Below are 24866 nucleotides of genomic sequence, written 5' to 3'. Positions count from 1 at the left end.
ACCTGGGGGCCTCCGCCTTCCCGCACCACAGGGCTACCTTGAGACTCTCCGAAAAATTTATCCTGCTCCTTATTCTTAGTGCCTTCATCACCCTGTGCTTCGGGGCGTTCTTCTTCCTCCCCGACTCCTCGAAGCACAAGCGCTTTGACCTGGGCTTGGAGGATGTGCTCATTCCCCACGTGGACACCAGCAAAGGGGGCAAGAACCTCGGCGGCTTCCTCATCCATGGGCAAGGGCACGACGAGCACCGGCACAGGTAAGTGCCTTGATCGCCGGGAAGGGAGTGGGATCCCGCGGGAGTGGGACCGTGTGAGAGAGAGAGCCCTTAAAATAGGACCTTCCCCTACTGCTGTCCCTCCTCTCTCTGACATCCTCGTGTCTTTCCAATGTGCATCAGCTTCTCAGTGCTAGCGTTGTGTCCTCCAGCTGTCATATGTAGCTGTGGCTCCATGTTTTCTTTCCCGGTGTGAATTTAGCCTTCTAAAGAGCGAGAGCTGGGAGGATAAATATGAGTGACTGATTTATTTTCTCACCGTAGCCAATTCCCTGCGTCAGTCATGGAAAGAAGTGGGTTAAGTTGTGGCATTTGTGGAGACAGTATTAGTGACTGAAAAACTGCTGCATCTCTTTTATGGCTATTACGTGCTTACTCAAAACAGCTGCTTGTTGCTGAGTAGTCTACAAGAACTTTGATCTGACAAAGACTTCATGCGGTGATCTAGAGGCTGTCAGCCTGTGATGTGCAGGACACAACTAGTGCAGATGGCACAATTGCCTTTTCCTGGCCCTTAAAATCACTTTTTCTAATGTTATTCCATACAAGTGAAGGTGCCCGTGCTGAATTTCTTTAATTGTATTGGTCAGTGTAAAGAAATTGCAGATAAGAGTAGCAAGGGGAGATATCATGCTGTTAATAGCTTTTTGGGGCCACCTAAAGCTTTGGTGTGGTGCAAGCCTCTTAATGTGAAGTGTTCAAAACAGACATAAAAAAACTTAAATGATAGTTATACAGTTTGTTTGTTGCTAACATAATTCAATTGCTTAAATGCTACCCTAGTGCCTGGATCATAGTGAGGCTGACAGATCTCTCTTCATTGTCAAAAATGTGTTTAAAATATTGTGATGGGTGAAAAAATACATGCTCTTCCATACTCAAATTAGTAATACAATGAAATTTAAAGAAAGGTTGCTTATGCTGATAGTGTTCCTTTGAGAACAGTTTAAAATATATCCCATTGATATAAGAATTATGTAAAGGTTATTTGTGCTAGATTAAAAGGAAAGGATTTAATTGACCTCTGTTTATTAATCTGTTATGAGTTATAAAGACTACCTGAATACTATGGTATTTCTCCTTAAGACATCTTTGATGTTGAATGTCTCAGGGCTCTTACCATGATCCCTTTCTCTGTATCTGAAAGGGCATAGGTACTTAATATTTAACAAGGACTTACTTTGTCTATGATGCTAATTGCTGGTGTGATTAAATGTTGCACTAAACATAGGTTTAGCCAGTCTCTAATAGGCCCTTGAAGTTCTTGTATTTCACCGTGGGATTGTTTTTTTTTGTTTTTAAATCTTGTCTCTAAGATTCCCCAGTCCCTGTGGCAAATGCAGTAAAAATGAGTTTCTAAAATAAAGAACAGATGAAACAAAAAGAAGAGCTCAGAAATTTTCGAAACTCCAGCTGTGACTGTTGTACCTTGTGTTGCCCAGTAGATGGGCTATAGAAAAAGGAGTTTGTTGAGATAGTTCATGTGGATTCTCTTCAGGTTCCTTCTTTAAATGTAATTACTGAGGCCACAGCTTTACTAGTGTAGTATATAGTTTTTTGTTTGTCATGTGTAGTAAACAGTAACTTAAAACTGTTGGAGCTAAATTTTTAGTTTTGTTGGCCATTGGAAAATATTCATGTTTCTATCTTCTAGCAAAATGCATCAGGTAGAAAGTTGTCATGTAACTGAGCTTTAGTGTTGGTTGTACAAACAGTAGTTCCCACTGGACTGTCTCTGTATTCCTTGCATAGCTTTCCCACCTCTTCCCCTGGGCGCCCTTGACATTCTTGAGTGCTTTTATTATTATTGTTACAGTGGTTACCCCTTGCTGACAGTAACTTTACATCTTCCATTAAACTGTTTTCTTTACTGCTGTTGCCCCTTCTCCCTTTTCCCCTTTCAGGCAGAAAAAGAGGGGAAAACCCCTTTCCCTTCCTGATGGTCTTAAGTATTTTTCCAAGAGTTACAGTGTCCTTGCCTTTTATTCAAAGAAAAACACATTTCTGGTAAGAAGATTGTTAAAATCTGGAATGAAACTGCCATTTTTATTTCAGAAAATGGATGGGCTTGAGTGCGAGGTAATACTAAGTTTCAGCTGTTCATTTTCTTGATAAGCTCTTCATGTGCACTTGCACTTGGATAGTGCATGGGGAATGAGGTAGTGATGCTGGGAAGGTGTACCACAAAATTTTGCCTGTGAGAGAAGGGAGAGTGGAAGAGACTAGTCCAGAACTTAAGAAGATATGTGCATACACATGCTTTTAAAATATCTCTTTCATTTCCTGAAGACGAATTTCTCCATTTCAAATAGGATATTGCAGAGATTCTGCAATGAGAGCTGCACAGTTTTGTAGACGCATCTTGCCAAACAAACTTGTGCGTCGCTCAAAATTTGTTACATGGCTGTTCATAACTGTCAGTTCTCTGAAACGTCTGCATCTGCTGCCACACAAAAATGCACCAGGTGTTTCTTACTACCCAGTTACTTTTCAGTTATTTTAGGCATTTTGTTCTTCAGTACCAGGTCTAAAAGTTTGCTCTGGAACCAAACCAAAACATTCTTATGGCTTCTTGGCATCTTGTGAATGAATGAGAATGGAGATGCCCTGTAATCTCCTTGATTTATCAGATTTTTAAAAAATAAGATTATCTGCAATTTGAAAATTGAGCAGACTTGTCGCTTTAATGGTGCGTCAAGCAGCTGCTCTTTATATTACTTGACAAAAGCTAAGATCATTTCTGTGGTAAAAGTACATTAATCTTAGCAGCAAGGAATAATGTAATTTTATGTGCTCAAAGCTGCAAAGCTACTTTGTAATAGTACTTGGTCAACTGTTGTGCCAACAGTTCGGTCCTTCAGAATTTGCAGACCTGTATCTTCAGCTTCTGAATTCCTGTGTATTACTTCAAATCTTAATTCCTGTCTGTGCTTTAAAAAACAGACCCACCAACCCTCGTGTCATCAGGTTGATTGTAGGTGCTGCTAGCACAACTGACCACCTCAACTGCCTTGGCCTCTGTGTGTGGGATCAAATTTGACTTTGTTTCGGGAAAGCTAAGGAATATTGACTTCTGCATTATGCAAAGATAAAAGCTCAGCCGTCTGACATGACCAGTTGTGGGTCAGCAGCTGTATGGCAATAGTCTAAAACTGCTCTTTCTTCTGTTGCTCAATATGTGGTTGTCTCTATGGCAGTAGCAGCTGCCATCTCTACTCTTAGAAGGTGAAAGTAACAAAAATGATTGAGGCACTTTCAGTCTTAATTTCTTCTTTTAAATTCTGCATTTTTAAAAAGAAACATGAATAGCTTAATATGCTTCTTTTGAATCCCTTTATCTTCTCTCACTATATGACTTAATTAGTCATAGTAAAGGTGGGCAGAGGAGATAATTTCACATCTGTTATTCAGTGTCTTCTGTCATCCTCTGCCTTGCCATTGAGTGTGAAAGTGCATAAAACTCCTTGCTCTTCTTTTCCCAACTTTGCATGAGGCACAGCTCATTAGTGTAATTAAGAGTATTTGCTATTGTGATTCAGAGAACCTGTTTTATCCTCTGAAAAATCAGGACCTCAAAGCTGCAAGACTTCTTTGTAACATCACTTGGATGACTGTTGTGCCAGCAGTTCAGTCCTTCAGAATTTGCAAACCTGTTTTTTCCCCTGAGAAATCAGGAGCCACTGTAGTTCCTGTGCTCCAGCTCCTACTCCATTCGATTTTTCACTGCATGAGATTGAGCTTGTACCTTCAGAGCAGGCTCCCCACAGCCCCTCTGAAATGTGGGCACTGAGTTTAAGCTGAGATGCTTGACCTAGAAGTAAGGATTTTCTAGGCTGCAACTTGCAGTACATGCAGGTCCTCATGGTGATGTCTGTGGAGCTGAAAAGGGCAGGAGAAGTACATTCCAAGGCAGGGGTCAAACACATCTTGTATGTCTGGGGCAAAGTAGACGTAACTGCGTGATGTCAGACTTCAACTGTTGAAGCTCTTGCAGGAGCATTGCCCCTCCATATTCGGAGACTTTTCTCAGTTGGAGCTTTTAGTAGCCACATGTCATTCTTTATTCTGGACTTCATTTTGTGAAGAGGTTTGAGAGATGATGTTGGCACTTGAAGACTTATGGGAGTTTGATTTCTTCTGAGGTGCCCACATTATACAGTTTAAACTCAATTTGAATTTCTCCTGAAGTTCCACTGGACAGTGGAAGAAGGGCCCTCTTGTATTATTTCTAAGGTTCTGCTGAAGTTAGCGCATTATGTTGTAGGCTGAGAAATGCTTTCAGCTTGGAGTTATAAAATGCAAATTCTAGACCATCTGTCTAGATGTCCTCCCCCCTCTCCCCCATCTGCTGAACAGCCTACATCATATGTAGAGTGCTGCTTTCTTCAAGTTATCTTGCTGTACTCCAGTTTGTCAAAGTATTTCCTGTATTATGAAAGAGAGGAGTCAAGTGCTGGTATTCTCCAGTTCTTACCCTTTCCAGTTAAAAAAAAAAGTTTTTACTTGTTGGTTTTGTGCATGATCTACACTTTGTCTACATGCTTGAAAACAGTCAGGCGTGGGAAAAAAGCCTGCTGGCTGGATTTAGTCCAGCTAGTGGGTGGGAGGCAGTAGCAATTTGGTTCATTCGGAGTTTTGTAGATTAAAATCTAAAAAGAACTTCAGCATGAATGTGGGTTGCTTGATGATGGTAGCAGTGTAGGCAGTAGTAAGCAGTATGGCTAGTTGTGGGCATATTGCACTACAAGAGTTCTCCCATCTTCTGATCCTCTCAGTTTCTTGTAGTAAATACAAACATCTCGATCCTACTCAGCTAGTTCATTATGGGGTTTTGCTTCCTTACAACGAATGTCACCAAACTTGTCATTTGTTTTCCATACATGTCTGGTATGTGTCCATGTTTTCACAACAATTATATTGAGGCTCAGTGTGGACATAGGCATTACAATTTTTTTTCTCTTTCTTCTCATGTCCATCCCTAAGAAGCCCTTAAAATTAAAAACATGGTCAGTGCTTTTATTCTACCATCCTGCACTTCCATTATTGCAGCTCTCAATGTTGCATAAAGTCTGGTCTGTTTCTCACAGTAGTTATTCAGGCTAGCAAAGTGGGAACTTGGGGACATGTGCTTCTGCGATTTGTTCTTTTCCCTTCAATTCTAGATGCAGGCTCAAGTGAGTGCTATAATCTGTCTTTATTCAGTAACTAGATTATCACTTTATGACTGAAATTCAGAGTTCTCTTGCAAGTTGACTGTGGGGAGAGCAGTGTTCAACAGGCCAGGAAGGTAGCAAGGGCAAGAAGGGGAAAAAGTAAATACCTTTTTCCTGCCACCTCAAACCTGAGTCTGAGGCTCTAAATGTCCCGTATGATTGTAACTTTTCAGAAGAATCTGCATTTACAATGTATTTATCTCTTATTTGCTCAGGCTGTTTGTCTTCAAATTCAATACATAGATTTTGCTTTATTTTTGTATTGAGAGTGAGTACATTCATTCATGTGGGGGAAGTCTGGGAAAAGCTTTGGTTCTTGTCATATGTTTGCTTGTAAAATTTGTAGGCTTTTGATTTCTTTTGTCTTTGTTGTTGTCTGATCTGGTGTCCTGTATAGAGCAAATACTTTCACCCATTCACTCAAACATTTGGAGATTCTGTATTGTTTTTTGAGATCTTCAGTACTCAATAATAAGGGAGATAACTTTCCCTGACAAATCCCATTCTTTTTTGAGTACCCAGCCAGGTGCACTGATGTTTCAAAAATTAGAAAAAAAACCCCCAAACCCCAAAAACCAAACAAACAACAAATTAATCTTCTTTACTTATCTAGAGACTGCTTTTTAAAGCTCTTTTTAGTCTTGTCTCCTGAGCAAACAGAGCTTATGTGGACATGCTGTATGTTTACCTGTAGTTCTCACTGACCCTTTGCTGTTCTCTGTTCCCTCTTTCTTCCCTGTAAGATCTATCAGCAGCAAAGAGTGACCTGTCAAAATAGGTACATTTCTGTATCTTTTGTGTATCTTGGTGCTGAGTGAGAGAGAGAGGCCTTAACTGGGGACAGTGCTGAAGGAAGGATCATAGCTATGAGCCCAAGAATCATTTGTGATACTTGTTCTGCTGCTAGTCAGGTCAGTCTGCACAAGTGTAACTCGTGTCCTCTGTTCTTCCCTGATCACTGGAGAAGAGCAGTTGGAAATGAATGCTGGGGCAGGGAAGAGCTGGGTTTTACGGGATGTGAGTAGCAATGGGGTGTGTTACTGAGGTGGTAGGAAACATTGGGACAGAAAGCTAAAGGCCATTGATGTTTGGAATACAGGGCTACGTTAGTTCTGGTTCTTAGAGGATTTATTTGCCCAAACATTGAGTCATTGATTCTGCTTGCTGCCTTTGTTTTTTCAAATATTCTTATGATGCAGACCTATGAGCTGGATTACCTTGCATATGGTATTCAGCATCATTTCATTAATGTTTTATGTGCTCTATTACTTGTTAGTCATCTTTTAAACCACCAGAGGATTTTGTAAATGTTTCCCCAGCTCCTTGCAGTAGTAGTACCACTGTGGCTTACAGTGGACAGTTAACTATTTTCTGTGATTCTGTTTGAGAGAGCAAGTGTGAGGTTTTCATTTGTCTTAACTTTATCTAATCTGATCAGTGTGGCATGAGGAAAATTACAGCTTTAAGGCAGCGTGTTCGACAAAAGTATTTTCTTGCTATTTAAAGCTTTAAGAACTCTTAAATGAGATTACTTTGTGTGTGTTAACATCAGCATGCAGAAATGTCAATTTTCATAGAACCCTAGAATGGTTTGGGTTGGCAGGCACCTTAAAGATCATCAGAGTTCCAACTGCCATGCCATGAGCAGAGAAACCTTCCACTAGACCAGGGGGATCAAAGTCTCATCCAAACTGGCCTTGAACACTTCTGGGGATGGAGAATGCACAGCTTCTCTGGGCAACCTATTCCAGTGCCTCACCACCCTTGCAGTTAAGAGTTTCTTACTAACATGTAATCTAAACCTCTTTCCGTTTAAGGCTGTTCCCCCTTGTTCTATTGCGACATGACCTGGTAAAAAGTCCCTCTCCAGGTTTCTTGTAGGTCCCCTTTTGGTACTGGAAGGCTGCTAGAAGTTCTCCACGGAGCTTTCTCCAGGCTGAACAACGCCAACTCTCTCAGCCTGTTGTCATAGAAGAGGTGCTCGAGCTTTCTGTGTGCTGGCAGCTGGTTGTAAGACTTTTGCAAGATGACATTCATCACACCTGAGGTTTAGCACTGCTTGCAGGCCAGCAAGGCATTTGAAGCTTGCACGGAAAAGCTGCATAAGTAGTTTCTCTCAGTAATTTGTTATCATATTTCTCTGTGACCTGCTGACATATTTTAATGGCTAAAATGTACAGTCAGGCCATTTATGAGCAGGTGACCCTCAGTGGTAAATCAGACAAATCCAATTTATTTTTTATTGGATCAAATGGAATGTGCTCACAAAGTGTAAGGAAAAAATATCATCTGTGGGAGCAGTATATGTCTTAAATTATTCAATGGGAAGGGGAAGATCACATCTGCCATATTCTTGCTTTGAATATCCTGCTGGATAAATAAACTTGTGCTGAATATACTGAGTACTACTGTTGGTTTAGGATTGTTGGCTAGTAAGAATAGCTTACAGCATGTGCTGTTTTCTCAGCAGATTTTTCTGAATATGTTGCATTTTGAGTGCTATTTACTGTTTCCCAATGCAAGTTAGGGGATCCACTTTTGCTCCAGAACATGTGCCTCCATTCTGTAGTGTATTTAGAAAATCATACCCCAGAGCTGACTTCTGGACCACAAACGTCCTGCTTGTTTTCATCACTTTTATGAAATAAAATTTGCTCTGTGCTTTAAAAACAAAACTTATAAAAACACCTGCCAGTCTTCACGTGTTCGAGGTGGCAAAAGTAATGGGAAAGATGCTTAGAGAAGAGGGATGTTAGTTTCCTGGTTAAATTAGAATATTCCACACCCCCCACCCCATTTTTTTTCCCCAAAAAAGAAACAATCCTGTCCTGAAAAATGTGATAACATGAACTAGTTTGACTAAGAACCATGTTTCTAGTGACCTTTTAAATCTCTTAATCAGGTTTATCTTGGAAACACTGATGACTATTTAATTCTAAACTTAATAATTGCAGATGATGCAAGCATGTGTCTGTTTTTCCAGTGCTATAATCACACATCCTTAGTTTCCTGAAGGCATCTGTTCTGCTGTTGCTGGCTTCTATTTGAGTGGAATGTGTTCTCCAAGTTAAGTAACACATGTAGTGAATTCTGAATTGCAGTGCACAGTGTTCTGGAGAAGAAAATACTGCAGAGGGTTAAGGGGGCTCTTACGCATCGTGGAATTCTGATGTTATAAAGGCTATTCAAGAAATTCAGATTTCTAGTTTGTGAATGATTCCACCTTCTACAGACAGTGGAATCCATGGCAACTGAAATATTAATGGGTCTGCGGAACAGCCGTTTTCCAATAACTAGAAAAAATCAAAACAAGTAAGAAATAATGCCAACAGTTAAACACATTTTTAACTTCAGTTTTATCACTGTCTTGTACACTATTTTAACTGGTTGTTACTCTGAACTGTTAAATAAATGATTTAGGTACTTAAAACCAGTCAAGTTGTTTCTGCTAATTGTTATATTTCTTAAATTGGTCCAGATCAGTGCAGTGGAAAGTTCATAGGGTATGAATGTTACACCTGTTTGTATGTAAAATGAGTTACTATTTCATATCCCACATGATGGAGGGGAACTTAACTGCTCTTCTATAACTGTCACCCCGATGACCAAGAATCTTTTTAGTTTTATATCATGTCTGGGAACTTTCTCATTCTGAGGGTCTGATACCTATGGAAGGATACCAAGGTATCTGTATATGTGATATCTATAAACTGCTCAGTGATGTGAAGAATCAGATTTTCACTGCTATCATTCAGGGACTTGAATGTGAAACTTTAAAACCAGTGGCTAATGGGGTGACTGATAGTCTGGTGGGAGCTTTTATATATAACTTGTGTATGAACTGGGGTCAGCACTTTCTTGAAGGTGAGCATGATGATTGGGAGTAATTCAAAGTTGTATTGGTAACCAAAGAAAGCTTTTTAGTAAAAACAAGACCAAAATCCACCCAAATCCTACTCAAAACCAAACAATACCCCCCCCCCCAAAAAAAAAAATCAGCGTTGGTATTACTTAATGTGAAAAACAACAACAACAAAACAGTGGGGGAAGGGAATGTGGAATATTTCTGACTAGCTTTTATTTAGCCCTGTATTGGCATTACAGCATTTGACAGCTGCTTGCTGGCCAAAGCAGGCAGGGGGAACAGTGTGTTGACTCATAAAACCAGATGCCTAATGGTGACTTTGTTCTTGTGTGTGTTGGTGAAACAACAAAATTTTTGTGATTGTGCTATTGACACTCCATGTGAGCCCCAGGTCCTTGATTTGCTCTGGGTTTTATACATCTGTAGTCTTTTGATGTGTTTGTTTTGGTTTCTATAAATCACTTGAGCACTAATTTTATTCAGATGGATATGCTATTGCAGTTATGCGTAGTCATTTGCTTGACACCCTGTCTCCCCTCTTTAGACATAATTTTCTCAGAATAGCATCTGGCTGTCACACTACAGTGGGACCAGATCATCCAATCTACTGCTATTACAAAGAAAAACGAGGGTTGACATATTCGTGTCAATTTGGCAAGATGCCTGAATCATTATGCTCCATGAAATATCTGACGTTTCAAGTGATAATGTAACCTGCAGGAACACTTGCAGGAGAAACTTGAGGCAGTGCAAAGGAAGTGCCACCTTTACTTGAGCTGAGAGGTTCCGATACTGATACAAGCCACTTGATCAATCCTCATCACAAGATTGTGGTTTAGTCCATTAAGATACTTAATTTTATTGAAATTTTTTCGTTCTCTAGGATTTGGTGGTGGTGATCCTGGGAAAATTTGAAGTGCCTTTTGGGCTTTAAAAGGAAAAAACCCAGGAACACATCTATGGAGCTTGCTTTCATACAGTAACAAGTAAATAAACTAGCAACTTGCTCAAACTCCAAGGTGCTGTGTGTAACTTTCGAGTAAGTTGTATTTACTTGCTGTTCTTTGGTTTTCTGGCAGTTTGTTCTGAATCTTTGTGGGTTCAGAGTATGGGATTTTTAGAAAAAAAGCAAGCTATGTAGTATCTAGTGTTCTAGTAACTAGAAAATATGTGGAAGCATAAAAAAAAATTAAGTATTCCTTAAACATGATACTTAACAAATTAATTGTTCTATCTGGCTTCTGTTAGGAAGAAAAAATTCTGGAACCTGTACAGGCTGTAGGTAGAGTTCTTCCAAACTGTCTTGAAAAATTGCCTTAAACTGCATCAGCCATAGCCTTGCTCCTACCAGCTTTCAAATGTATTCAATAATGCTTAAAATAGAGTGCCTTTTGAGATTTAGAAAGTCTTATATTTACTGCTCAAAAGCATTTGTGGCAGGTGATTTTTGGGTTTGTATTTTATTGTCAGTTTCTTGTCTACCTCTCCTTTTTATAGAACTGTTCACTTATTTTTAGCAAGTTGACCCTACTGTTTTCAGTTCAGTGCTCAACAGTTGAAAGGAAACAAGGCAGTGAAAGTAGCAAGTGCTATCCAGTGGTTCTGTAGTCCAAGGCAACTAAAACAGCATCACCATGCGACATGGAGATGGAGGGGAAGAAAGGTCAGGAGGAGCTGGATTTAAGTGTAACCCAGACATACTTCTTGTATTCCTTTATGCCATGCTGTTTTTCAAGTCACAGGTAGCCTTTGCCCCAGCCTTTCTCCCACACAGGCTAGATGTGGTCCTGAAACATGTTGTGGTGATGGGTGGTGTATACTGCCTCCTCTTCTCTTAACTCATTGATAATGTCTGAACTTTAACCTCTGAGAAGAAAGTAAATAAAAGCCTCCATAAAACTTAATCAATCCTCAAGAAAGGAAGCTACATTAAGCCTTGACAGTCATCTTAAATACCATGTTTTGTGTTATTTATTTTTTCTCCCGTATCTAATATCTGGAATGCAAAATGATAATGACTGAAGGTGATATAATATTTATAGGGGAGGAAATTAAACATCCATTTCCTAGTCTAAGTGCTTAGTTTTGCAGCATCTTTACTTTGAGATTGGAAGGAACTTGTAGGAAGGAGCTAGTCTTAACTTCCATGCATATCAGTAGCTGCAAGGATATGTTTTACCACTCTTCAGAAATAGTCTGTTTTTTATAAAATTGCCATGGGTATGTGTTTGGCATCTTTTACCACACACAGAGGTTCTTCAAGCAGGAGATAGCAATTATTTACTGGCTCATGCAGAGAGCCTAGCCAGTTCGGCTGTTTAGTGTGGATTAATGTGCTTACCAGCTCCATGAGTCCCTGCTGGCCTGGAAGGTATAAGGTAGGAAAATAGCAACCTCCTTTGATCTTGGTGTGGGTTGCTTCTTGATCTTGTTGAGTCAATATATTCCAACTCCACTTTCTTTCCTCAGTTTTTATGCCCTTTTGAGTAAATATTTTTCTTTTGAATTGTCTTATCAATTACGCTCTTTTTCTTACCTTTTGTGGCTTATACCTCTCATAAGGTACCAGTTTATTTTGGGTGGAACTCAGCCCAAGCTCACACTGAATTTTGAGTTATAAAAGAGTTGAATCTCTTGGTTTGGTAATCTTGGGACTGCATGCTTGTTTACTCTGGACCAGTATGTTTGAAACTATTGCCTACAGCCATTGAAGTGAAGGAAAGAGTTGTGGGTCATTTTCTAGTTCCAGAGTTTTCGTTAGTCAAATCAACAGTGTTGTCCTGTTTCAGTCATCTCTCTTAATTATGTACTGTTACACTGTGGATAATATATTTGTTAGTGAAATGACCTTTCTCATGAAAGAGGTGAGAAAGTCGCCATAATTTCAGCTAGTGAAAGAGATTTCAGTTTAGTCTTTGAGGAATCAAACATGTGACTGCAACTATCCGTGAGCTGCATTTTGTTCTGGGGAATTTAGGAAGTTGTGTATGGTGGTGGTGGTGGAGAAGGAAGAAATTTTACTTTACATGCTGGATGTGTATGTGATTGTATTAAGCAAATTAACAGATAACAGGACAACACGATGTGTAATATGTACGGTTTATAAAACTGTCTGAAAACCCTGAGATTCTGTTAATGAAGACAATTCAAAGATCTCTGAGACATGTTATATCTCTCTCTTGTTTTAAATTCGTGTTCTGGACTACAGTACTCTTCTGTATTTTCTTTCTTGGTCATGTCAAGAGTAGTTTATGTCCAGCTGATCTGTTGCTGCATACATCTAAATCCTGTATATGTAGCCTGTAAAACACATTAATATGAAAGTATTTCACTGATACTGGAAATAGCACTGATAAATTTTAAGTAATATTTTATTGCATTAGCTTAATCTGTTAATGTTGTTATTATAGGTTTGTGAAAAACATCCATCATAGTTCTAGATGTACATACTATTGAAACATTGCTCCTTTGCTATATTTTGTTTCACTTCTTGTATCCTGACAATATTTCTATTGCAAATATATAGGAACAAAGGTTTGCTTAGCAGTCCCCAAAGAATCCCAAGTCATCTTTAGCCAAATTATTTATAATATGTAAGAGTAGTTTGCACATCACAATTTTTTCTCTCATACTTTTTTATTCTATTATGTGTACCATCATGGTGCTAACTAACATCCCTTACCTTGCTTATGGGTCAGTCATTTTTTAGACTGTGTGCTATGGATTTTGCTGACTGAGGTGGCTGTCAACAGCATTGTTTACTCAGTTGGGAAGACGTTTCGGTTGGGAAGGTGTCTTTTGCAGAGTGAAGCTTATCATTCACATTCTGTGCAGTTTGCTCATGGAGTGGAGCAAATGAGCAAACTCCACTGCATAATTTATGGCAGTGATATCTATATCCTTGAAGATATTCAGAAGCTGTCTGGACGTGGTCCTGGACAACCAGCACTAGGTTGATGCTGCTTGAGCAGGGAGGTTGGACCAGATGACCTCCAGAGGTCCCTTCCCACCTCAGCCTTTCTGGGATTCTGTGATGGAGACTGTATTCTCATCTGACGTGCAAAAACCTGTTTTCCACACTCACAGATGTATGGAATAGTGTGATACTAGCATTGTTATTTTTTTGGAGGTATGGGTTTACTTATTCAGTGTTGCTTTTCTGGCCTTTTTGAAAAGGAAAAAGCCCAACACCCAAATATCTGCCTCTTGAATCAAAATTGTGTATTTTATTAGCAGTGTGGGTTATTTTAATGTGGAAACTTATTAAAAGCACCTAGAGGGCTAAATAACTTGTCACACAGTTGTCTCTTATCTTCTGTTTTACTGACAAGATTAAAGAACTTTGGGAGTAATGAGATAGTTTTGCTCTGTGGAACAGTGCAGATTACGCTGTACGTCATGATTTCCAGGTATTTTGTTGCTCTGTCTTTAGTTACTGTTTTGGCTGATTTGCTAAGTAGAGAGTATAAAGCTTTGCTGTTCTTCTAACCAGTCCCAGTGGTGCTGAATGGGAGAAGAGCTTATATTTCTATTTTAATTAATCCAGTACTACTGTTAAGTATATCCACACTGCAGTCTGTCTCATTTTATATGAAATATTCCTCACTCACAGTACATGTGTGCTCTCTCTCTCTATATATATTTTATATATATTTTTTTACATATATACGTATCTTCTCCCCTCCCCCCCCCAACTGAAACAAGGGCAACTGTGTTTAACAACACAACATTGCCTGCAACTCCTGTCCTGTCAGGGCTTTTCTCACATGTCACTAAATACTTCTGTAAGCTATTGATACTGTGAGACTGAGTTCAAACTAATTTTTTTTACTGTTGTTGCCCTAGAATTCATCCAGTATTTGTGAAGCAGGATTACATTTTAAACTGCTGCCACATGGAGGGAAGGGACTGCTGGTGGCTCATGTGATCCTGCCAATCCTGTGCTGCAAGAAGTTGATTTGTGTCTTTCAGACAAATTCAATACTGCTGCCATACCAAAGCAAGGCAAATCGACTAGCACTAATGCCGTATTAGTCAAGAGGGCTGTGCATAGCTATGTCTTGGTGGTGAGAGGAGCAAGTCAAGAGAAACTGCTGTAGGCCTGTGTTTGGACTGAGCTGCACACCCCTAGTAGTGTTGATTCCCTATAGTGAAGAGCTTGTATCATTTTCCTATGGTAGATCCCAGAATTTTCCCCTTCCTCTTTCTCTCCAAGCTTTTTGCCATACAACATTTCACTGAGTGGCTTATGGTGCCATGCATGTTGACTACTATTTTGATTTTAAACACATTGATAGACAGGTATCAATTTACCATAAAGCCATATGGTAGCAGTTGTAGGCAGAGAAGGAAGATAAATCTGAGCACTATGTGTGAATTTCCAATCGGATATTTAAAGCAGTGTTGCTTCTGGGATGTGCAAGGCAACTTTGGCTGGGTGATTGAAATAGCGTTATGGAAATGTGGTATCTTGTGTCGACAGAACATCTGTGTGAGGGTAGTCACTTCCTTAGATCTCTGTAGGACCTGCCAGAGGGTTTCCCGTGCAGAGAAGTCTAGTACCATCTGCTTACCTGAAAGTTTGCCATTTCTGAGCCTGCATTATACACTACTTGCTACTTTTACTTTGTAACTGCCTTCCTCTCTTTGTGTTGGTCTTCTTTCTGTCAACTTAGTGTTTGAACAATTGAGGAGTTTTAGACTAAGACCGTACTAATGTCATGGCTATTGCTTTAGATTGCTAGCTTTCTCCAGCTGTTTTTGGTGAGAGTTCTGGAGTTTACTGCTGGAGATGAGGCTGCCAAGAAGACTTGGGTGTAAAAGGAGGAAGCTATCATACTTACTGTGGTACCCCTTTTGAACACAGACGTCAGGAAGAGGGCATTGCTTCAGTAAATATAGTTCTAATTTTTCCAGTATGGGGGGCAGGACACCTGATTAGGAACAGGAACCTGGAGGGGAGGGGGGAAATTGAGCTAGGGCTAGAACAGGGCCTTGGTCATGGTGAGGAGCAGCAGTTTCTTTCTTTGGAAGCTGGAGGTGAAAACTACACATGGAGCAAAATAAAAGAGGGTAAGATGACCGTGAAATAATGCCTTTTGCTTTCACCCCCCTTTTTCCCTAAGTAGAAAAAAGATCAACATTGTCTGAGGCATAAGAAGAGGTGGGCATTGGCCGAGTGACATACCAGAGACTAATCAGAGTGGCCTTGGGGAGTGGCGACATTTGGAGAAAGCTGATACTCAGTAAGGCATAAATAAAATTTAGAATGGTAGGGAGTGACTCTTACTAATGGAGGAAGCAGTATCAGTGGGATAAACTAGAAGAAAAGGAAACCATATGGCTGAGTGAGGGAATAGAGATGATACTAGGGATTGGCTGTGGTTAATGGTCATGTGAACTTGTATGCAGAAAACAGGCTTCTTATAACTTGGACTTAAGTTGGAATCCCTGAATGTGCAGGCGTATAGCACTTGAAATCCATATGCTGTTCTGCTGTGTCCCCAGCCATTTAATCTTGCCTATATCCTTGCTCCAACATCACTGTTTGGGCAGTCAGACAGTTGGGAGACCTGATGTGGCCTGAAAAGATCCATAATTTTTCAGTTGGCTCAGCTCATCACTGGCTGAATCATTTGTTGCCCAGTCTCCCAAGTACCAGTATAAGGACTAAGTGAGCTTGCTTTTGTAGGGCCACTAAAGCTCTGAAAAAAGAATGATTTGCAAGGAGATGATGACAAACATGAGAGTCATAATATCCTTTATTACATAAACCAATATTTCAGCTATTAGAGTTGATCATATTAGTGCTGCAGTTGTACACAATCAGATTTTAACCTAATAAATCAGCAGCATGTATGAACATACAGGAATCCTTCATGTGGTTGTTGATTTGTTTCTATGAAACCTCTTATTTTCTAGCCATTGGTGGGTGACTCACTACTGCAGTGCCAGGAAAGCTGTTCTCCTGTGCACTGGCTGGCTGGTGGCCAGCAGAGGGGCCCACGCTGGTGGTGTGTTCTTACCAGTCCACACAGGTGAACTTCTCTTCCTCCAGCATACAGTAAAGGCAGTGTCATCACATCCCCACCTGGTAGTGGGTCTGCAGATGGGTCCCCTGTGTATTTGTCAGAAAAACTTTCCAAAGCTTAACCTGCTATGGCTTGTGCATGCATTGGTGCTCTGTGCTCTAGGTGTTGTTTGGGTTGTCCTGTCAGTTCATTTGTCTTACCATGCTTTTATCCAATAGTCCTCAGTTTCCAGCATATCTTTGCCTTGTTTGACTGCCTCAGAGCTCCATGGTTAGTTTAATTTCTTGTTATACCGTTCGCCTTAAAGTTCCAATTTACACATTTGTCTCTGATGGACTCTGTTAAGGGAAGGCTGTGTGGATGCATCTGTAGACACAAGATTGTTCTACTTTACCCATGTTAGCTTTGGCTGTCATCTGACCCTACCAACAGCTAGTTCAGGGAGCTACCTCCATGCAAAAAACCTCAGCAAAGACAAGTACCCTGGAGAGTGCTGCCAAGCCCTCAGACAGTCTACTGCATTAAGACTCTCAATCAGGTCACCAGCGACTGACGATTGCCAGAGCTGGTACAGGGCTGAGTGGGACCTTTCACTTGGCACTAGCTAGGTATTAATCAGCCTAAATATAATGTGAAACTGTAGCTGGAGTCTCTTTTTTTTTTTTTTTTTCTGCTGCAAGCTGATATGTGTGAAACCCTGTCAAGGTATTTTTCTCTTCCTCTGTTTACCTGCATAGTAACTGATAGAGGATGACAGCCTCCTGCTATTAGCACAAATGGTGGATTCTCTTATGGATGAAACATTCCAGCCTTACCATTTTGAAACAGTAGGGTGTTAAAATCATTGTCATAATTTTTAGTGATTGCTGCCTCTTAGTTTCCTTAAAAAACATCCCTTTCCCCCAAACACAGTGTTATATAGGAAATGTCTTTTGTCAGCCTATTTTCTGTTGTCCCAAGATCTGTTCTTTAGGTTACTTACTTGCTACTTTTAAAAGTCTCTACCATGCTATTTTTCACAGTTGGTGTTTAATTTTTTCCCCCTTCTTTCTAGTTATGTGAAACTGACTAAAGCTTTCAAGCCCTGTTTTTAACAAAATAAAATCAAAAAAGTGGGTTTATAGAGGTGTTCACTTGTTAACTTGAAAAGTTTTCTTGATCTGGTTTATGGTTTGCTTGGTTTTTTTTTTTTTTTTTCAAAACAAGAGTTTTGAAAAAGTAGTGAAAGTTGCATTCATTGCTGTTGTAGTCTTAAAAAGTGTAACAAGCAGCAGTGGCCTTTAATGACCAGCATGGAAGTTCATGAATTTAACATATAAGGCATCTGGAAGTAGCCATCATTTTCGGTGGTGCCTAAAAAAATACATACAATGAATTATAATTGCAGGAAAAAAAATACTGAAAGGTGGTCTAAGAATGCCAGTAGCTAAGTGGATTGTCTTCCGAGCAGAACTGCTGAATGAAAGGAACAAGATCAAGCTCTGAGGGCTTTTAACTATAAGGTTTTGAAGAAAGATTGAATTTAAAATACATGGAAACTAAGCAGGAAGAATGCCCAGACACTGGCAATCTAGACAATGGAGAAGCTTCTGCTGCTGAACAAAAGATGTGGAAGGAAGATTAAAAGTTAAGTTACAGTTCATTTGGCTTGAAGGTGACACCCAGCTATCTACAAAGAAGTGTCAGAGACTTCAGGTTTTGGTTTAGACAAAAGAGCAGATCTGAAATGGGACCTGTGAGCTTCCGTCACGGAGATGAGAGATTTTGAGAGCAGTGATGAAGGTAGCTGAAAGCCCAGATTCATGGTCTAAGATTTGGCTGAAAAGAGATTGATTAGGGACACTATTTCTTGAAGAGAAGTGGAAGGAAATTTTGTTTGAAGGAATTTAGGAGGCACTATTTAGGATTAAAGGAGAGTGCCTGTGTCTCAGTGAGTTAATTTTCTCCTCTCTCTAGCATGTTACAAGTAAGCGGAATGATGAAAGGGAGGAGGACTGGCATTCAGAGTGGTGGCCAGGTCTTTGTAGAAGACCAAGGATGCAAGCTAGTGGAGCCCAAGTTGGTACAAATGATAATAAAGTAAGGCAGGAAATAAGAACATGAAAAAGGTCAAGGGGGCAGGTGTCATGGCAAGAGGAAAAACTTCTTAAACTGGATGAAGAAGGATTAGGGCTTGAGTAAGGACTCTGTCTCGCATTCTTTGTTTGAGAAACAGTACTCGTGCCACCTGCAAATCTAACCATTTGCTAGAAATAATTTCTGCTGTTGTCTCTGCCTAAAAGAAACCACTCAATTTGCAATTTGGGTTAGTTTTCTGGGCAGTGAATCATGTAATCATAGCATATCTAAGTTGAAAGGGACCCACAAGAATCACTGAATTCCAGTTCCTGGCCCTGCCCAGTACATCCCCAAGAATCACACTGTGTGGCTCAGGGTATTTACCAGACCCTTCTTGAACTCTGTCAGACTTGGTGCTGTGACCACTTCCTTCGGGAGCCTGTTCCAGTGCCCAGCCACCCTCTGGGTGAAGAACCTTTTCCTAATATCCAAACTAAACCTCCCCTGACACAGCTTCATGCCGTTCCCACGAGTTCTATCACTGGTCACCAGACAGAAGAGATCAGTGCCTGCCGCTCTGCTTTCCCCTTGTGTGGAAGCTGTAGACTGCTATGAGACCTCCCCTCAGTCTCCTCTTCTCTAGGCTGAACAAACCAAGTGACCTCAGCTGCTCCTCTTATGGCTTCCCCTCTAGGCCCTTCATCATCTTTGTGGTTCTCCTTTGGACACTTCCTGATAGCTTTTTGTCTGTCTTATATTGTGGTGCCCAAAATTGCACACAGGACTTGAGGTGAGGCTGTGCCAGCGCAGGGTAGAGCGGGACAGTCACCTCCCTTGACCAGCTGGCAATGCTGTGCCTGATGCACCCTGAGACATGGTTGGCCCTCCTGGCTGCCGGGGCACACTGCTGGCTCCTGTTCAACCTGCCACTGACCAGGATCCCCGGACTGTGGGTGCTTTGAGAGCATACAGTGTTCCTGCATAAGCAGCTGCAATAGTTAATTACAGTGATTGTTTGAAAAACTTGCACCTCTTTCTAGTTTTAGATTCTAATTATTAGATCTATTTATGATTCTTGCTGTCAAAAATAGTTTAATCACAGGTTATTTTAATAACATTGCTTGTTTTAAAGTTAGGTACTGCTGTAGTTTCTCTGGCTTGCGACTTCTGAACAAGCTTTTGGCATGACTAGAAGAGAGCAGCAGCTTTCTGTTAGATAAGTTTTTTGAAGATTTACTCAAAATACTCCAAATTTTAAGAGTTTGCTTATGTTGCTTAGAAGCGGGGGTGGGATGGGTAGTTGCATATGGAAACAGTTTGACACATTTTCGTATATGTGTTTATGCTGGGATTCTTTCCAGTCTTTTATTTTTAGACTGATCCTTGCTGAGGTCTCTCTTCTTTAACTTTGAGTATTTGAATGTAGTGCTATCTGCATATATTAAACTGTTGCTTATTCTTTCTTATGCTGGATGGGGAGCTTGTTGTGACTTGAGGGGGTGTCAGCTGCTCACACATATCCGGTCTTCGCATTCCCTTAACTTTATTCTGCATTTTCACTTCTTGTTGCTTAAGAACTCAGAAGAAAAGTGGTATTGGTCTTTAATGGTGTGATTTTTCTTCCATTAGGGTCATATACTTGAATATATTTATTAAAGTATGTCTTCAGCAGGCAAGTAGAATATGGCATATCTTGTAGCTCATGCTGTCCATCATTGGTAATTGCACAGAGAATATGTGTCTGCAGAGCAGCTCTTGTGCTATCTTCTGTATACTCCCCGAAATACCTGTTGACCTTTCTCTTCATCTTACTGTTTTCTTATGTTTATCTCAAAATGTCACTTCCTGGAAGGAAAGCTTTGAGCTGATGATACAGTTGGTGCTAGAATTTTTCATCTCTATTGTGTCTCTGTGTATTTTCTTAGAGTGACGGAAGGAAAGCAGACTGTCATTCAAACCTCCTTAATGACACTAATTGGATCATAGTGCTGTAGAAATCAACAGCTTTTGTATGTTTATACAGTGGTTTCTGCAGAGTGAACAGATGCAAGTTGAGAACTTGTTTCCCACAAATGGCTGTTTCATGCACTTTGAATCTAGAAACAGATGAAGTTGGAGAGTGATGGAGCTTTTACTATTGCTGTTGTATGCAGCACCTGGGACTGAAAATTAAAAAGAAAGGTAAAAGCAAAATTTTCCTGGCACTTGCTCTTAACAGTGCAAAATGGTGAAGGTGCACAAAGCACATCACCAGTGACCTATTTCAGTGAGTCAGAGTCACTGTAACTACGCAAACATCATTAATCTTTCAGATAGGGGGATCTTATTTGGGGACATGCAAGTTAACCACAGGTTTTACCAAAAACATTTCTGTTTATCAATAAAGCACACTCATTCTAAAGCATCTTCAAATTAGACTAATGTGAATGTACCTTGAACGTCTTTCTATTAAGGTCTGAGATACATTGTTACAGTTGTTTTTTTTCAGTTCAGTGATGATTGATCCTTTGCAAAAAGCATTTCTGTATCTATTAACAAAACGTTAGTAAATTTCGTCAGAAAGTAAAGGCTGTCCCTTGCCTTCAAAAACTGAGTTTTGAAAATGAGAAATGTACTTCCAAAACACACTATTCCACACTGAAGTATTTTAATTCTTAGGTTTCAGTAATACCTGTGATTTCTCATTCTCTGTCAACCATCTTTTTGGTTCCTGTACAGTGTGCTGTTTCTTGGTGTGGACATGACCATGGGAGTGCTGTCTCGTTCTGGTGGCCTCATTCTCATTCTCTCTAGCTGCATCTTATACAGAGGCCTCTGGTAGCCTTGGGAAAGCTTTCCAAGGTTTCATATCTTTCAGGTGGTAGAAATTTTAATCTGCTTTTGTTGTGGAAAATTGAGCACATTACTGCCATGATAGGATGTGCGTAACTTCTGCAGGAATACAAGGAAGTTATTTTCCCATATAAGTGGATCATAGTAGAAGTAAAAGTTATCCTAAATAGTGTTACTTGTGTTTTGCCACTTTCAAAGTTTCTTTGCTCCTTGGTTGAGGGAGAGAGGCACTGATACTGTTCAACAATATTAATGAGCTTGGATTTGACAGTCAAATTGTGGAGCTCGTTTTTATTGTTTGGGAGAACTATAGATGTGACATGAGTCATATTGAGAAAAGTGGCTGTAGAACTTGGTTTTGAAAGCCTTTCACTCCGTGCATCTGTTAAAATGTTGCTTTGTATTTCTATCACTGAAAGTGATAATGCTGCTATAATTTATTTTAAATGCAAACCTAACAGCGCTTCAGAAAAATGTCAGGGCAAATAAAGTACTCTTTGTGTAACAATGCATTTTGCTGAGAGTATTTATGTTACAGGTTTTCACCCTGCATCTGTGCACATTGGCCTGTAAACTGAGAAGTTATTTTTTGAAATGACAAGTGATGTCAGACTTGTCAAATTGAGAATAAAATGTGTGCCTACAAAAAGGTTTCTGTTTGAGCTTTTGAGTCTGAGCTAAAAACTGGAGAAAAACAGTGTAGAAGTTTTAACTTGTATAATGGGTATTTGTGAGGTAGCAATTGGGGTGAGTGCACTGGGGATTTGAACTGTGAATTTCCGAATCTAAAAGGATTTATTGCATTTTCACTTAAAAATCAGCTCTCCTTAGGCACAGGACTGAAACAATCATAAACTCTGCACAAAATGGACCAGTCTGGTGGGATTGCTCTGGTGCTATTGTATCATAACTCTGCAATTTACTTATTAGTAGCTTCATTCCTTGAACTTTTATTATAGAGGTGATGCAGTGCTCTATTATAGGCATGACATGATCTTGATCTGTGAGGTTGATAAAAACAGTTCTGTTATACTTGGAAAGCTCAGTATGATCTGTCTGTATCCTCAAATATTTCAGCACGGCACCCCAGCAAGTTACTTAAAATTTGTTTGAATTTCTGGGAAACCTGAATTGTTTGTCATAGACTTTATAAATACATTTTAATAACCTTTCTAACAAAAATATACCAATTTAAGTACGTAGATACATTCCTGGTTTTGGTGTCAGTGTTTGGTTAACAGCTGTCATGTGTTCATTTTTCTTTTTTTTGGTAAACTTTGGATTGGTTTTTAATTGCAGTTGGACTGAATGATTGCTGTAGGTCCCTTAAACTGAACTCTTCTAATTCACACATACCAAGTTGTCATTGCTCCTTTTCATTGTTATGTTTTCAGGATACTGCAAAAAACGTGATACGGGTTGAGTGGCTTAATTCCTCCTAAAAGGAGTTAGATCAAGTTTGATATTTCTTACATGGCTTGCTGTCTGCCTTCTTTCCTTTTCATTATCCACGGTTTTCTCCTTAATGGTCTTTGAGGGAAAAAGTATTTTTGCCTGGGGAAGGAAACAAGGAAGGAGTGTGTTGGGTTTTTTTTACATTGCTTCTTTTAAATCCCTACAACTATTTTGGCTTTCATTAGTCAGTGAGCAACTCTATATTTTAAAGAAGCTTGAAAAGGTTGTGCTATATCGAGAGTCTGTTGTGTATCTTTCTGATGCCCTGAGGTATTTTAGGACTGTAATGGGCCATTTTTGTCTGTTGTTAGAATAACCTCTTATTTAATACAGGCTTTAAAACAGCACTCTTCAGTTTGTGTGTGAATCCTAAAACTTTTAACTGATCATTGAAGATTACCATGGAAAGCTGTGCTTAAACCCGAGATGATGTTGGTTTTGTTGACAGTGTATTTCAAAATCATGTTTTACTAAAAGCACTTATATTCCTTAATGGCTTTATAATGAATTCTGCTTTTAACTTGCGAGGTTTAAGGACTGTACTGACTGAAACAATGAGTTTTGAATTCAAGAGAAAACATGCTGTGATGGGGGTTGTTAATAAAAGGAGTGGCTGCAAGGTGGGGTTTTTTTTTTTTTTGTTTTTTTTTGTAGTGGTTACTTCAGATCTTGGCAAGTTGTGTGCAATCTATTTATTGTGCAGAAGGTGAGGAAGAGTCCTTCTGATTTTTATTTTAAGAAATGTGAACGATTGCTAGATGTGCCTCTGCATGCATCCTGTAGTTGAAGTACAGGATGTAGGGCTTTTCCCCTCTAAATTCTTGAACAGTGTTTTGCCATTTTCAGAGTTGGTTCTTTGCCCCTCAGTTGAGGGGTTCTGAAACATAATCTAGAGAACTCCTGATACATTTATCCGCAATAGGGTCACTGATGTGTGTGCTGTTCTTTTGGGGTTCATGGCAAAACCTAGTGTAGGATTGTGCACTGACATAACTCAGTTAACTTGCCTGAATCATTAGAATTACTAAGAGTAAAGCAACTTGGGATGTGGCTTCTGTTTTGAAGCTGCATTTGTTTATAAGCAATATGTTTTAGTAATGAGATGCTGATGAGCATTTGTGTCTCTAGAGAAGAAGAGGAACGTCTGAGAAATAAGATCCGAGCAGATCATGAAAAGGCTCTGGAAGAGGCTAAGGAGAAATTGAAGAAGTCACGTGATGAGATTCAAGCTGAGATTCAGACAGAAAAGAACAAAGTAGTGCAAGAATTGAAAAAGAAAGACAGCAAGCCACTGCCCCCTGTTCCTTTACCAAATCTGATAGGGATAAACAGTGGAGAACCAGCAGACCCGGATGTTCGAGAGAAGAGGAACAAGGTCAAAGAGGTAAAGATAATGATGATGTGGTCCTACCTGTTCTTGTATCTGATAGCAGTTTTTATATGGCTTTCAGTTGCTATGATTTGTATTAAAAGGAAAAGAAAAATGGGTTTATGGATCTTCTAGTTAACAGTAAACTGAAAGTGCACAACAGCTATTAATGAGCATCAGCATTATTGCATGTCTTTTCATGGTGTTGGGGTGTTATGTCACTGGATGACAACTGAAAAATTACTTTTAAGAATTTCTTCAACTTAGTGATATGGATTCAGAGTGGAACACATGGAACAGTAACAAGAGCATCTTTAAAACAGAGCATGACTTCATCAGTTTCCTTTCAAACATCAGGATATGTTACTGTGTCACAAGATATTTTTAAATGTTTTAAAAGGAAATTGAGAAGATCAGGGAAAAAACGCTGGTGCTAATGTTTGAAGATTACCACATTATCACATGCTTTTCAAAATAAGTTTAAAAAAATGGTAAGTTAAATAGATTGGATGTTTTACAGATAAATAAGGCAAACTAAGATGTTTGCTCAGGTTTTTTTTTCTGTGGCAGCTTATGCTATGGGAATTGCTGTTTCTGGTCTTACTGTCTCCACTCCTGTTTGGCTGTGAGATTCATTGCCCTCTTTTGCCCTGGCATTGCCAATTTCCTGTTACTATTACCAGGCATTTTTCTGAGTCTATATTTCTAACTAGTATGGCAAAGTCTTGTACAGCCTTTTTTTCCTTTCCTGCAATCTGATTAGTTTTAA

General features: G+C 39.6%; 1 protein-coding gene across 1 annotated transcript in view; it reads left to right on the top strand.

The window, feature by feature from the left end:
- Window positions 1-5: 5 nt before the first annotated feature.
- The window catches only part of MAN1A2 (mannosidase, alpha, class 1A, member 2), a gene marked incomplete at its 5' end in the record, with an annotated part of 130400 nt that continues 105539 nt past the window's right edge, over window positions 6-24866 (top strand). The window contains 2 exons of the mRNA XM_009073476.1: window positions 6-256; window positions 23857-24112. Of these exons, the coding sequence (XP_009071724.1) occupies window positions 6-256; window positions 23857-24112 (507 nt within the window). The remainder of the gene's footprint in view (window positions 257-23856; window positions 24113-24866) is intronic.

This window comes from Acanthisitta chloris, unplaced genomic scaffold, assembly GCF_000695815.1.
Source record: "Acanthisitta chloris isolate BGI_N310 unplaced genomic scaffold, ASM69581v1 scaffold8884, whole genome shotgun sequence".
Classification (NCBI taxonomy): domain Eukaryota; kingdom Metazoa; phylum Chordata; class Aves; order Passeriformes; family Acanthisittidae; genus Acanthisitta; species Acanthisitta chloris.
This window is presented reverse-complemented; position numbering and strand designations above follow the sequence as displayed.